This window comes from Branchiostoma lanceolatum, chromosome 18, assembly GCF_035083965.1.
Source record: "Branchiostoma lanceolatum isolate klBraLanc5 chromosome 18, klBraLanc5.hap2, whole genome shotgun sequence".
NCBI lineage: Eukaryota > Metazoa > Chordata > Leptocardii > Amphioxiformes > Branchiostomatidae > Branchiostoma > Branchiostoma lanceolatum.
The window spans coordinates 4,155,897-4,170,705 of NC_089739.1; the positions used below are offsets into that span (position 1 = coordinate 4,155,897).

The 14,809-nt window shown below is 41.1% G+C and overlaps 1 protein-coding gene across 3 annotated transcripts in view; it reads left to right on the top strand.

The window, feature by feature from the left end:
• Window positions 1–14,809, top strand: part of LOC136424321 (solute carrier organic anion transporter family member 5A1-like) — a 56,431-nt gene that overhangs the window by 38,479 nt on the left and 3,143 nt on the right. For all 3 annotated transcript variants that reach the window (XM_066412879.1, XM_066412880.1, XM_066412881.1), the window contains exons 3-10: window positions 3,165–3,309; window positions 3,949–4,148; window positions 4,673–4,837; window positions 5,552–5,750; window positions 9,226–9,406; window positions 12,768–12,876; window positions 13,442–13,550; window positions 14,192–14,256. In XM_066412879.1, the coding sequence (XP_066268976.1) occupies window positions 3,165–3,309; window positions 3,949–4,148; window positions 4,673–4,837; window positions 5,552–5,750; window positions 9,226–9,406; window positions 12,768–12,876; window positions 13,442–13,550; window positions 14,192–14,256 (1,173 nt within the window). The remainder of the gene's footprint in view (window positions 1–3,164; window positions 3,310–3,948; window positions 4,149–4,672; window positions 4,838–5,551; window positions 5,751–9,225; window positions 9,407–12,767; window positions 12,877–13,441; window positions 13,551–14,191; window positions 14,257–14,809) is intronic.

The following is a 14,809-nucleotide window of genomic DNA, read 5'->3' on the forward strand; positions in this document are numbered from 1 at the left end:
GTACTGTCATGGTTAGTTTTGGTTTGTTTATTGGTTGCCACGGAGACTGTGTGTTGATTTTATGTAGACAGGACCTCTCAATTATTTGTAGGCAAACATGTTTTCTGAACAAGAACGTTTAAGGTTGCTTTACTATAGGTGTAATTGTGTGTGTGTGTGTGTGCATGTATATATGCCTGTGTTACAAAGAAATCTATATGTGGAAGATGACAAAAAAAAATGTACTAAGAAGGTTTACAGCAAAACCTGCAGAGTATAGCAGTGGCAAAAAATACAAGAAAAAAACATTTGACCAAAATCATAGAAAGTATATGTCTTGAATCTAGACAAGTACTGTTGGTGCACAAATGTTACCCTCATGGAAATCTATGATAACCTATAATCTATTTTTAGTTCCATGTTTAGCTTCTGTTACAATGTTTTCTTCAGCAACTACGGAAGGTACTCATTTGTTACCAAGAAATTAACATGGCGTGATGTTTTCATGGTTATTGGTCTGTGTGACCTCAAAGTTTTATTTCAGTTTATTTTCCAGTTGCCATGTGTCGATTGTTGATAGAACTTTTATTAGAAGGCGAAGGTAGCATGGTTTTTTTTCCAGTGACTGAGTATTTTTCCTTCATTTCTATATACCTGTTGTATAAGCAATGTCACTGCTTTTTACCTCTGTAAAAAAATTAAAGGGAGGTACTGTTTTTGGTGTGTCTGTGTGTGTGTGTTTTGTGCTTCCAGGTGTTTTAGTCAGCATAACTCCAGAACCTCTGGGTGGATTGTATTGATATTTGGTAGAATGTATGTGGGTAGGTGTTGGGAACACGAAGGTCAAGGTCATTTTTGGGCCCCCTGGCAGCTTTCCTTGTTACAGCATGTGATACTGCTGAATGTACTTTGACATATATACATGTAGTACTTCTTGTGCATCGTATTTGCCAGTAGACTGCCCTGTTGACGTTCAGTTAACACTTTTATCAGCAAAACATCCTTTATATAGACCTCGAGAGTCTCTTTTTCTGGGCTGAGTTCCTGTAAATGCTGCTGAAAATAGCCCCTTATCTATAATTGCTTCAACAGTTGTCCTTTTCAGTCCTTGAACTTGAAGATGATGATGACGAACTTTAAGTTTTTAAAGCTATCCTGTTGGCAACCACTCAGTTTCTTAATTGCTTATTAGCTGCTCAGTCGTTAGAAAGGCAGAAATAAGCTGATACAGCTAATAACTTCAAGGCTTAGACTGCCTTATCTTTATCTGTATAGACGGTATATAACCACCCTTCATCATCTTCACAGGCATCCGGCGCAGCAGAAGCTGGTTTTTATTATATTACACTGAACAACCTGTCAAATCTAACTTTTGCACAACTAGCTTGAAGCAATTGAGGATGCCCCTACATTGGAAATGTGTTCTACTCCACCTTTCGATTTCTAGATACTTTTATTAGCACTGTTATGTCAATCTATCTCAGCAGTATGTTGAGATACATGTAGGGTCTGAGGTTTTGCACTTGAATTGCATGCCAAAATAGCTTGTCTGTGTGCCTCAGACTGATAGAATTTTCCAATGATTGATAAGAAAATTTAACAAATTTGCCGAAATGATGTTCTTTACAAAACTCCTGTTTTTGCAAAAACGTCTACGAATTGCTTCACGTCCCTCCACCACAAACAGTAAATGGCTTTTTTTCTTCCTCCAAAGTTTAAGAGCATTAAAAACATACTATATTAGTTTCTTTCATTGTATTGAAATATTGATCCCTTCAGGATCCACAGAGCTACATGTAAGTAGGTCAACCCCACTGTGATTATGACTACAGATAATCCAGTATTGAGCCCACAAGAATCTGATGAAATAGATTTTTAGACATGTCATTACAACAGACCAACCTGTCTGGCTTTTAAGTAGATCAATCAATATAGATGTCTGTGTTTAGATCTTAAACCTTCTCCCTGCGGCCCTTTTGGTACCAGATTTGTATTAGTTATGAGGTGAGGCAGCATGAAGTAGGTTAATCGTTTCAGAAAAAAATTGAAGACTGTCTTTAGTATGTTTTATGCATAGAGTTTTGGTGGCTCGCACATTATAGTGCTTTGATTAACAATTATGTTATAATGTACAATGCACATTTGACTTCGTTGAAGCATCTAAAATTTTGGGAATACGCCGTAATCCGAGTTCTAATCAACGCCGTAGCCCACGCTGTAACCTCCCTGGAAATTTGTACTGTGATAAACCCAAATTCTACAGCAAGCTGACACTTCAAAAATCATTACGATTACTGTATTCCAGACACGCATGCATATATTCAGGACTGGTGCATTTAGTGCAGTAGGAAGAAGGGTAAGGACAACTATATGTCCCAAACCGCCAAACCATTTTTCTTTGTTTTATGATCCTATAATTGGAGGTACGAAGATGAACCATAGGACCTTTTAGTGTTCATGGTCTAACATCAGCACAGGAGGAAGCTGATGATAAGGACAAAATGAATGTGGTACAACGTCTAACATGACAGCAAACTGGCATAACGTACAACCGCAACATATCTCATGATATGCCATTGTGGACATAATGTACAACCGCGACATATCTCATGATATGCCATTGTGAAAACTCTGATTCAAACTGACTGTTACATGTGATAGCAATCTAGTGCAGTGTGTGTTGTGTGTGCCATCTTATAATCATCTGATAATTTAGATAATACCAACCCTGCAGTGTGGTAAGTTGAATGATATACATTTTTAATGAGGCCTTAAATGACCCTAATATTTAGACAAGGCTCAAAATACTGGGTGCCTATGCACTTTTATGCACCCAAAATTGGAACTGTGCACCTAAGTTTTTACTTTGTACGTTTGTATATTTGTGTGTGTGCGTGCGTGCGTGCGTGTGTGTGTGTGTATGTATGCGTATATGTATGCGTGTGTGTGTGTGATTGTAATGTTAGTTTACTGTATGATTCAAGAGATATATACAAGTCATGTTTTATCATTATGGATATGGCTATATACAATGTATGTGGTACCTTTATGTCAGGTTAAAAGGTCTTGACAACTTAATCTGTTGAAGAATTGATTAGATTTTAGGTCCCCTACCCTAGTGTTCCAAGGTACTGCAGCAGAAATTCAAGATTTTAAACTTTGTTTTTCTCTATATGTTTCTGCAGGTATCATGTACACTGCAAGTGCAATTGGTCCAGCCATGGGGTTCCTACTAGGCGCTCTGTGCATCAGTTACTACGTGGACATCGACTGGCTGGACTACACCAAGGTAGAGATGACTCAGAAGGACCCCAGATGGGTGGGGGCATGGTGAGTACTCTGATTGGTCAGGAGAGTGAAGCAAGCAATCTGATTGGTCGGGATGTATGATAGAACACTGCGTTGTTTGGTTGGTAAAGAGAACAAGCATTCTGATTGGTTGAGATGCAGTGAAGGAAGTTCTCTGATCGGTAACTTAGGATATTGCAGATGGGTTGGGGTGTGGTGGGCAGGTTTCTTCCTATGTGCCCTGTTCCTGGTGCTGTGTGCCCTGTTCTAACATGTGCCATGTTCTAATCTGTTTGTATGTACTGTACAGGTGGGTAGGATTCCTCCTATGTGCCCTGTTCCTGGTACTTTATGATGTGCCCTGTTCTAACATGTGCCCTGTTCTAACCTGTATGTTATGTATTGTACAGGTGTGCAGGATTCCTCCTATGTGCCTTGTTCCTGGTACTATGTGCCCTGTTCTAACATGTGCCATGTTCTAATCTGTTTGTGTGTACTGTACAGGTGGGTAGGATTCCTCCTATGTGCCCTGTTCCTGGTACTTTATGGTGTGCCCTGTTCTAACATGTGCCCTGTTCTAACCTGTATGTATGTATTGTACAGGTGGGCAGGATTCCTCCTATGTGCCTTGTTCCTGGTACTATGTGCCCTGTACTAACCTGTATGTTATGTATTGTACAGGTGGGCAGGATTCCTCCTATGTGCCTTGTTCCTGGTACTATGTGCCCTGCCCATCCTGGCCTTCCCCGCCACGCTGCCCAAGGTGCTGCGGATGGAGAAGACGTACCACCTGACGGCGGAGGGCACGGAGGAGGAGGGGGACGGCAGCACGCTCCAGAACGAAGGCATCACGCACATGAGCTTTGGCAAGAAACTTCGAGGTGAGACAAGTTCTTTTCTCTCCTGAAAAAAACAATAAAAAACTTCGAGGTGAGACCAATTTCTTTTCTTTCCTGAATGAAAAAAGAAACTTCGAGGTGAGACCGATTTCTTCTCTGAAAAAACAAACTTTGATGTGAGACCGATTTCTTTCCTGAAAAAAAAAGGAACTTCGAGGTGAGACCAATTTCTATTCTTTCCTGAAAACATTGCTGTAACACCTGAATACCTGTTCAAGTAATGTACTGATTGGTTGATGAATTTATTGATTGGTTTATTGTTTGATTGATGGTTGTTATTCCTCTAACATTGTCCATGCTGTCCTGAGCCTGTGTACCAATGTACCTTAACTGTGCATTGTATTGATTAATTGATTGATTGATTGATCGATTGAATGTCCCCAGACATCCCCCATGCTGTCATGAGCCTGTGCACCAACGTGCCTTACCTGTGTATCATTGATTTATGGATTGTTTTTGATTGATTTGTCAATTGATTGATTGATTGATTGATTGGTTGTCCCCAGACATCCCCCATGCTGTCATGAGCCTGTGCACCAACGTGCCTTACCTGTGTATCAGCCTGTGTGCCACCATGGAGCTGTCCGTCGTCACCGGCTTCATCACATTCGTACCCAAGTTCCTGGAGTCTCAGTTTGGAGTCTCCGCTTCAGAGGCCAACCTTCTGACAGGTAAACACTCAAGATGCTATTATTGTTAGTTTATTTCTTTGTTCAGACCCTTGTAGTGCCTAGTGGCACACAGTTTTCTTGCTGTTTCTGTAGCAGGGTATATTTCCACAGGGAGACGTTGATAGCCCCTCCCCTTTGACTTGCTCAAGGCGCCTCCTGGAACAAGGGACCCCCATTTTACGTCCCTTTCGAAAGACGGGTGCAGCTCCCAACCTAGATACCCTTCATATTTCAGTACCGTTCCCAAGACACAGTAGCACTCCCATTGCCCTTATGGCTTTTAAATGGCTACAAATGATAACATTATATGGGACTACCATTCAAGATAAAGGTAAAAGTAGTGTCATAGCCTTCTTGAGGCCTAGGGGGGCATTTGACTGTTATCCACTGTGTCTAGGGCACGGTATGGCACCCCTCTTCCTACACCGTCTTTTACCTCCCCAACAGGAGTCAGGTACTTGTTTTTACACCTGGGTGGAGTGAGGAAAGTCGGGTAGAATGCCTTTCTCGAGGGCACAGCGTCAGTGGTATGTCAGGCGATTCTAACCCAGGACCGCTAAGTTTGGGGCCAAACATCCTTACTGTTAGACCACAACACGATACTACCTCTACCTTTGCCTTTTTAAAGATAAGATGGAGAAATAAAATCAACTGGTGAGCAAATAATTTTGTGTTTTTATTATCATGATGATAAAGCACTTATCCCCTCCCCAGGAGTGGTGATCATCCCCAGCGCAGGCGGTGGCATCCTGCTGGGCGGTTACATCATGAACCGGCTGAAGCTGGATCTGAAGGGCGCGGCGCAGTGGTCGCTGGTCAGCGCGGTCGTGTCGCTCATCTGCCTCGCCACGCTGTTCACCGTGGGCTGTCACACTATCAACATAGGGGGGCTCACCATTCCCTATAGCGACAGGTGATTGTGGATACATGTTTTACAATAATGTTATGTTTGATTGGTCAGCAAATACAAGTAGAGTTTTGATTGGTTGGAATATGGGGCTGTCACACTATCAACATAGGGGGGCTCACCATTCCCGATTGGGACAGGTAGGTCTCTAACTTAATGATTGTGGATACATGTTTTACAATGTCATGTTTGATTGGTCAGGATAGCAAGTACAAGAGTTTTGATTGGTTGGAATATGGGACTGTCACACTATCAACATAGGGGGCTCACCATTCCTTATAGCGAAAAGGTACTAGGTTTCTTCTGAATCATTTGATGGTTGCTACATGTCTTACAATGTCATGTCAGGTCAGCAACAATGGCTAGGATTCAAACTCCTGACTTCTAGAGTAAGAAAACAAATTAGAGAAACACTGATTACATTTTCAGCCCCCTAGCAGCTTTCTTGCAAACTGTGGATTACAGTATAAAGTTGAAAGCAACAATGACTCCTCTGGGGATACTAGTATTTCCTCCCTCTAAGTGTTTTTCTAGTAAAAATGACTTATCTAAGAGGAGTTAAAATTTAGGTCATACATCAAAGCTTTGCATCTAATATACTTCTGAATCAATTTTTCTCCATGGGGCCCCACACATATACATAAGGGGAGGTGACAAGATGGAACAGATTGAAAATGAAAGTGAGTGCTATAACATAAAAAGATACTGACAACCTTTATGTTAACATTCTACAACCTTTGCAGTAAGTGATGCGAAATGAAAAGCTTTTAAATAACTTGGAGCTACCAAGACACATATGAGTGTTACGTACACAATGTGTCAATTCCTGTTATACGGTTAATCATTTTGTATTCCGTGGAAAATACCAAATATTCTCATGCTGGGATGTTGCTCAATATAGCACTAGTACAGTAAATTTTGAAACTTTTGCAGTGGTTTTAATTTTGTGATAATCTATCCACCAAAAATTTATGACACTGCAAATATGTGTTTCCAATGCTATATAACTTTACTACATAATAGTCTCAACCACAAATTAAAAACAAATTAAATGGGGTAGGGAATTTCCCGAGCAGCCTTCGTATACCCTGCTTCTCCTAATGGGCCAGTGAAGTCATGCTTGTCTTGAGCATTGATGTTTCTGACCTAGGGTGAAGAGATGCTGCTTCAGTAACAATTGAGCCGCCTTTCTTCGTAAATCGATGGCAACATCAGGCTCTGATGAATGGATTAAAAATAAAAAATAAATAAAAAAACACTGTGAAAACCTACTTTTCCCTCATATCGCGAAATAGAACCACCGCAAAAGGAAATCAATTTTACAGTATGTCCTTCAAAATATTAGTCAATGCAGTTCACAGATAAGAGTAATATAGATGATAAGTTATTGATTTTCATGTTTTTGACTGCATAGCTGCCATAACCTTGCATGTCAAACAACAGGGACTAGAAGAATGGAGTTTTGTGGTTAAGGATTTTTTCTTCCTTTGAAATAGATCATGAGGACAAATGATAGAAAAATTGACATATTACATGTATTATGCTGAAAATGTTGCATTTAGTTTAATTGTCATCAATTAGATGGATGCTAAATAATGTTACAAAGAGTTTTGACTCACACCCAGTGAGTTGAAAATACTGTAAAATGCAGAAATGTTCACAGTGATCTTATGTCACGGTTTTCTATGATCTCTTTTGCGCACACTTACAAATGTAAAACTGCCGTGAAACTTTCTGCCCACCTATCATTGCAGCCCTACTATTGTTTCAAATTCGAACATCCCATTTTCCCCTTACTGCCAAATTAAATCCCCGTGAAATTAACTGCATTTACAGTATCAAGAGGAGTTGTCAGACTTTTTCCTGTTCAGCTCCAAGAGTAAATTACTTGTCAGTATAAGATGAGTTTGGATCAGGAATGGTGAGCTTTAAAGCCAGCCATTCGGTCTATGAATATATTGGTCCAATCCCAGCCCTGTTAGCTTGGGTGCCGTGGATTACTGCTAGGGAAGTGAGTATTTGGCCACACCAATTTATTTTCTTGGTCAACAGAATAAGAAAAAAATCTAAAAAGTGCTGGATTGGAAAAACAGGAAAACAGAATCTCAGAGGAATGTTTTTAATTTGGTGCACACAGCTTCAGGGAGTGAACAGGGTCAAGTGCAAGTTTTCCCCCCAGCCTTCTGTTTTCATGATTTTTTGTTGTTGCTAAAATTAAAGATAAAAATCTGTTAACCAAGAAATTAAATTGGTGAGTATTAGGAGCCCCTTTAGTAATCAGATGGCACCCAGGCTACAGGCCTGTGTCAGAGTTACAAAAACTACTAGAGATGACAGATTTTATATCCACCCTATTACTTTCTTTGCTTATAAGCCCCTGTCACACATGTACAGTAGATGAGCTTTGGCCACATTGCATTGAAAGGACCAAAATACCAGCACAGTAAAAATGACCCTATATTTTCTCTAACAAAATCAGTACAATCAAGATGCTTAGATGGACACGTTGGTGCCACACTAATTTGCATTTGGGAGTAATCCAATCAACCCACTTCCCCTAAGTTATGTTGTCTGCCATTGGCTGATTTATCAATATTTCTATAAGGTAATGGTTGCCCCATCTCCTCCCCGGGGTCCTCAGGGACACAGTAAATCAAGTTGTCTTCTTGTTCCCGGGAAGGTCATCTGTTGGGGTGGAGGAAAAACCAGATTCCAAATGTAGATAGCCGTAAAGTCCAGACCGACGTGTGTATAGACTTTCCCCTTACTGTAGATTCAGTTACCTTTGCCACAGTTTTATTTTGTGGTAGAAGGAAAAAATGAAGTTTTTTTGCAGTATTCTAAATTCACAATTCTGTAGTACTGTTAATTAAAGTCACACACAAGAGACATATTTATGGAATAATTTGAATTTGCGCTGGAGAGTTCACGGCGAAAATGAAACTACCGCGAATGTTTCATGATATACAGTATTTTACCTCATTTTTATCACGATCAGATTGTCTCTAATTTTATTACATATAATAAGTGGTGCCACCTGGTTTTAGCTTTGAGTGCTTTAACTTGATTTCTCTTTAAGATATTTGTGGAGTGGAGGATTGGATTAGTTTTCTGTTTTCCATCCTTTGTGTGTTCTAATAGGTGATACAATTGACAATTATTCAATTTTGTAGTCTTAAATCTGCCTATTTATTGTGGTTGGTGATTTCATTCTGAATAGTTGCAGGAAGCTTGAGTAAGTTGAGATGTGATAACTGAATGTTGTAGGATGAGTCATACTTGTCTATTAGTATCCTGGGTAATATCTTTTCGTCACTAGCTAGGTGACTCATTCAATCCAATATACATGTAAGCAGCAACTATACAAGACAGTATAAAAAGTTATTCAACACGGATACTGAATCAGATGTTGTTACGCTTTGTGTGTCATGTTTGAAAAAAAAAGTTTTTAACCTCTTTTTATGTCTTTTTTTGTTTTCAGTCCCAACTTTGACCACCAGGCGCCCAGCGAGTTCACGGCCAACTGTAACCTGCACTGTGACTGCGCCATCCACTCGTACTCCCCCGTCTGTGGCTCAGATGGTATCACCTACTTCAGCCCCTGCCACGCTGGCTGTCGCAAAGTCACCAACTTTCTATGGGACGGACAGACCACTAAATACGTGAGTTAACAATGTTGTTTACAAACAGCTGCTGTCATTAGAAAAAAAGTGATCTGGAACCAGTTAAGCTTACCATAGAGCTAATCTTACACTCAGTCTGTTTGTGACATAGAAGACATACTGCAACCCTTAATAGTACATTAAGGTCTCATTCATGTATTACTCCGAGTGGGCACCCTAAAAGAGTCCGTTGCCCAAAAAAATGAACGGCTGCATGAACGTGTGTCTATATCGGTTGGAAATACCCTTTTAGCAAGCCCAGCTGATCTCAAGCGTCAAATTGATGAAAGCTTGTTTGTATCTGAAGTAATTGGCAGGCAAAGTTCGGCAGCCGCGCACGAGGTCGGAGGTACACAGCCCGGGCATCGTGTGTGATGCGGTCATGCGCTTGCAGCTGGAAAGTGGCTTTCTGGGGGTGTAGCCAAGTGCAGTTGGTAATTGCTATAAAAAGAGATTCCATGTAGTGAAACTGTTGGCAATTTTTTTACATGATCTAGGGTACATGTCCTCAACATAAAATGAATAACATTGGTGCATTTCCGATAGCTTCATTACGAACGCGCCCATGTAAAACATGTTTTATAACATGTAAGCCTATGGGGCGAAAAAACTCATGAATGAGACCTTAAATTGTAGCTTGCAAGTCTGGTGAGCGACAACAGCTGAGATTCGAACCTCCAACCTCTTGGTTCAGAGGCAATGGTGCTAATCATTTGTCATGACAACCTCTGTGAAAACAATGAAACCATCTTTATAGACGTTGATGAAGGTTAGACATCCAGGTAGCTACATCCAGGTAGTGTCTCTGTCTTTATCGGTGCACGCACCAGTTCTTCCGCGACAGTGGTCCATGGTAGTCCGCGACAAAAAAGGGACGAAAGGGTTTCGAGGGTCTGGGTTTGAGTTCACATTTCTCAAAATGTGCTTCGAACTGACATTAGATACTAACATGGCCGAAAAGCGTATGAATTGGTGTGTTTTGGGTGGAAATTGCGTTTCGATCCGAGCCTTACTTCCGGATATCCATACGCGTTGAAGGTAAACTGCCCAGTCGACCCCGATTGACCTTTGTTGCGTTCTTTCGGCCGTGTTGCATTACCTCGCGCGTCGGGTTATTGTGAAAATCACAGTGGTAGGATTTTCTTTATAATGGGCTTGATTATACCTTGGAGTTTTCTCTTTCTGACACTAACAGTCATTTTCGTGTCAAAAAATTTTGTGATGTATTTAGTTCCACGGGAAAATGCCAAATTTTGCGCCTCATTTTTGACGGAAAAATACTTTTTCCCTCTTATATTTACTAACATTACAAAGGTTGAAGAAACCGAAACTCGGGTTTTCTTGTAGCTAGAGGGATAGCCTTCATTCCCATTCACAGTTGTTTTGGCTCATCACAAGTATTTCCTGCAAGAGACGGTCGCTAGACTTAGGGGTGTGCAAACTCGAATTGAGACCCAAAATAAACTAGGGGGTGCCCCCTTTAAAGGAGATCTACTGGAAAAAATAGCAGCAAAGAAAGCCAACAAATTACATTTTCCCCATGAGAGTGTGTCCCCCGACCCAACCGTAGCGAAAAAATTATGATTTCGAGAGTTTTGATATGATTATACGATGTCATATAATTAGCTGATTTGCCCCCCTCCCCATGCCCCCCCCCCCTCGAACACGGCCATACAGACTTCAAAGTGGGTATGCTGAACATCAATGACGTAGTATTTACCCAAATATTGCTTTTTTGCATCGCCCTAACACTGGGGCACTGGAATATTGCATATTTACGTTTGATAGTGGCTTCTTCGTCAAGTAGGAGACGTTTTTCAATGAAAAAAGGCCCCGATGACGTCATTCTCGTACTTTCCTGCCCAATCCAGTGTCAAGTTCGCTGTCGCGCTAGTTTACAACATTCAGGCAAAAAAGTCATACAAATCAGAAGGTACATCCCTAGGCTTGTTAATCGCACCGAGACCGACACCAATCTGTAAGGCCTTTTCTCAGCAGATGCCCTTTTATGCCTTCATAGCTGTTAGAAGTGCAGCTCAGACCCTCACCCTAACCAAAGGTAACTCATTTAACTTCGTTTTTTTACAAAACAACATGGATCTGGGCCGCGGAAACACTTGGGCAAGAAGGCTAGGTCTATTCTCTATCAGTTAACGCCAAAAATAAGAACTTAAACGGCTAGCCGTAGAAGTACGGAACTTAAAACGGCACCGTTCTCACTTGAAAAGATAGGCTAGTGAAAGTCATTGTGACGTCATGAAGTCAACTACGTTCTAGGCGGTATGTAGCGTTTATTCCGGTCAGAAATAGAAGAAAAGTCTACTCTATCGCAAGTGCGCCCCACTGACATTCCTTTCAACGGCAAGACTTGTTCACTTAGCGTGAATTCACGGACAAAATCATCTTCAAGTGGAAGCTACCATTGTGACGTAATTGCGATTATGCGCCTTGAATGGTACCACCGCCCAGAGGGGCAAAATCAGCATTCCGACACGGCAACTTTCAACCACCTGTAACTCAAGAACGCAATGTCGCAAACAAGTCAAACTTCGCATGCTGATAGGGGATACCTTGTTAAAGTCATATATGATATCAATTATGATTTGCATATATTAACGGTGCACGCACCAGTTCTTCCGCGACAGTGGTCCATGGTAGTCCGCGACAAAAAAGGGACGAAAGGGTTTCGAGGGTCTGGGTTTGAGTTCACATTTCTCAAAATGTGCTTCGAACTGACATTAGATACTAACATGGCCGAAAAGCGTATGAATTGGTGTGTTTTGGGTGGAAATTGCGTTTCGATCCGAGCCTTACTTCCGGATATCCATACGCGTTGAAGGTAAACTGCCCAGTCGACCCCGATTGACCTTTGTTGCGTTCTTTCGGCCGTGTTGCATTACCTCGCGCGTCGGGTTATTGTGAAAATCACAGTGGTAGGATTTTCTTTATAATGGGCTTGATTATACCTTGGAGTTTTCTCTTTCTGACACTAACAGTCATTTTCGTGTCAAAAAATTTTGTGATGTATTTAGTTCCACGGGAAAATGCCAAATTTTGCGCCTCATTTTTGACGGAAAAATACTTTTTCCCTCTTATATTTACTAACATTACAAAGGTTGAAGAAACCGAAACTCGGGTTTTCTTGTAGCTAGAGGGATAGCCTTCATTCCCATTCACAGTTGTTTTGGCTCAGAAGTATTTCCTGCAAGAGACGGTCGCTAGACTTAGGGGTGTGCAAACTCGAATTGAGACCCAAAATAAACTAGGGGGTGCCCCCTTATAGATATGGTTCTTGCATGCCCTTTGTAAATCACTAGGGGGCGCTGCTGATCTATAACATGCCTGCATCATTCCCCTACAGAACTACACTGACTGCAGCTGTGTAGCAGTCGTCTCCGTGGAAACCATCAACACCAAGAAGTATCGCATCGAGGAGCAGAAGCTGAGATACGGGGGCCATGTCATCACAGGTGAGGGCCTTACCATTGAAGACGTTCTTCTGGAGGGATGGGTGGAGGCAAACTTTGAAACCTCCATCCCTAGATTATTTGGAAAAAGCATACCTCCTAGGCCAGCATTGTCCTTTGACTGATTCTGAAATAAAACTGTCCACAGCAGCAAGGTAGTCTGTATTATAATCAAAGATAACATTCCTTGGTTAAGAACCTTGATTTGATTGTATGGATGACATCTGCGGGTACATCGATTTTTATCTGTTTCCAAAGAAAATTTTTTTATTTCTACTTACTGTAAATCATACAAAGCAGCTGCAAAATGAGCAAATATAATAATTGCCACCTATTGCAAAGTTAAAACATATCAACATGGCCTTACTTTAGTGACAAGTATTAAATCATGTATTTTACCAAGCAGTCTTACATCCATGTTGCTTTGTGTGAGTCAGTCAGAAGAAATGATGTCATTGCTGTAAACAGTCCGTGGTCCTTGACACGCACAAGGCTTTAATACGTGTAAGAGTATTAGTAGTCCTCTCCAAGTTGTTTGTGGCTGATACGATTATTTCTTCTATGACAGGGAAGTGTCACCGCGACTGCGGCACGCTGGCGCCGTTCCTGGTGTTCCTGTTTATCGTCACCTTCATCACCTGCTGTGCACAAGTGCCTGCCATGATGGTCACCCTCAGGTACGGACGCTAGCTTGTTTACTTCTTTGTTTGTTTTTGCATGATGCATCAGACTTTGCATGATGTACAAAATGTCTAATAAACTTGTGGATGTACCGACTGATAGGTATCTAATGCCAGCCCAGATGAGGACTTAGTCTAGAAATTGTCATGCTTTTAAGTACCAGAGTTATCAGCCAAGAATTGATGTCTTCAAAAATTCGCATTTTCCGAGAACCATAGTAGAATGGAACTCGTTGTCATCAAGTACTGTAGGAGCATCTTCACTATATAGCTTTAAAGAACGGTTGCAGTCAGATATGCAAAGACTAGGTGTAACAGACCGTTCGGTGTAATATAACCAGCTGCTGTCGCGCCACGTGCCTGCGAAGCTGGTGTGTTACGCCTAATGGCGGTTGTACCGGCTATATAGATACAGATTTTGTTTATCGACACTGTCATTACCTGCTGTGCACAAGTGCAAGAAAATCAAAAGTGACTAGAAAACTGATTTCACTTCCTGGGCCTGTATTAAGCACCTTTAACAAGGTTAATCACAGTGAATTTGCAAATTTTGCTAGCAGAAAATGAAAATGTACTAATGTACAAAATTGTATGATTGTGGTATTGAAAGGATTTTTCTCCACCCTACCCATATTCAGGTCGGTGAAGAAGGAGGAGCGACCTTTTGCCCTTGGCATCCAGTTTGTCCTCTTCCGAACACTTGGTGAGTGGGCATATACCATATCCTTGTACATATACCACATACATGTATGCATGTGTTTTTTTGCACAGAGAGTGATTGACATTAGTCATGTTTTTATCATTCAGTACAATATCATGTACTCATTGACAAGTGGTGGTAGCCTTATGTTTATATCAAAGGTTATACTGGCTCAAGGGCTTTGATATACATAATCAAGGTAGTCTGTTGATGTCAATGACAGATCTAGGCGATTTATTCAGATTATCAATCAAAATGTCTAAAAATTAAAATGGAGGGGGATACTCTTGCACATACGAGAAACTAGCTTGAAATGTCTAATTTTGTGTGTGTTTTCCCCAGCCTACATTCTCGCTCCAATCTACTACAGAGCCACCATTAATGTTGAAATGTCTAAAATCAAAATGGAGAGAGAGTTTTGCACATTTGAGAAACTAGCCTGACAAGATGAGGAAAATGTCTAATTACAGCAAAACCTTTGTTGGAGCCGTTGGCATGTGTGGTGGCCGCCATCTTGATTTTGTGACGTCGCAGGGTAGCCATAACATTTCATTGG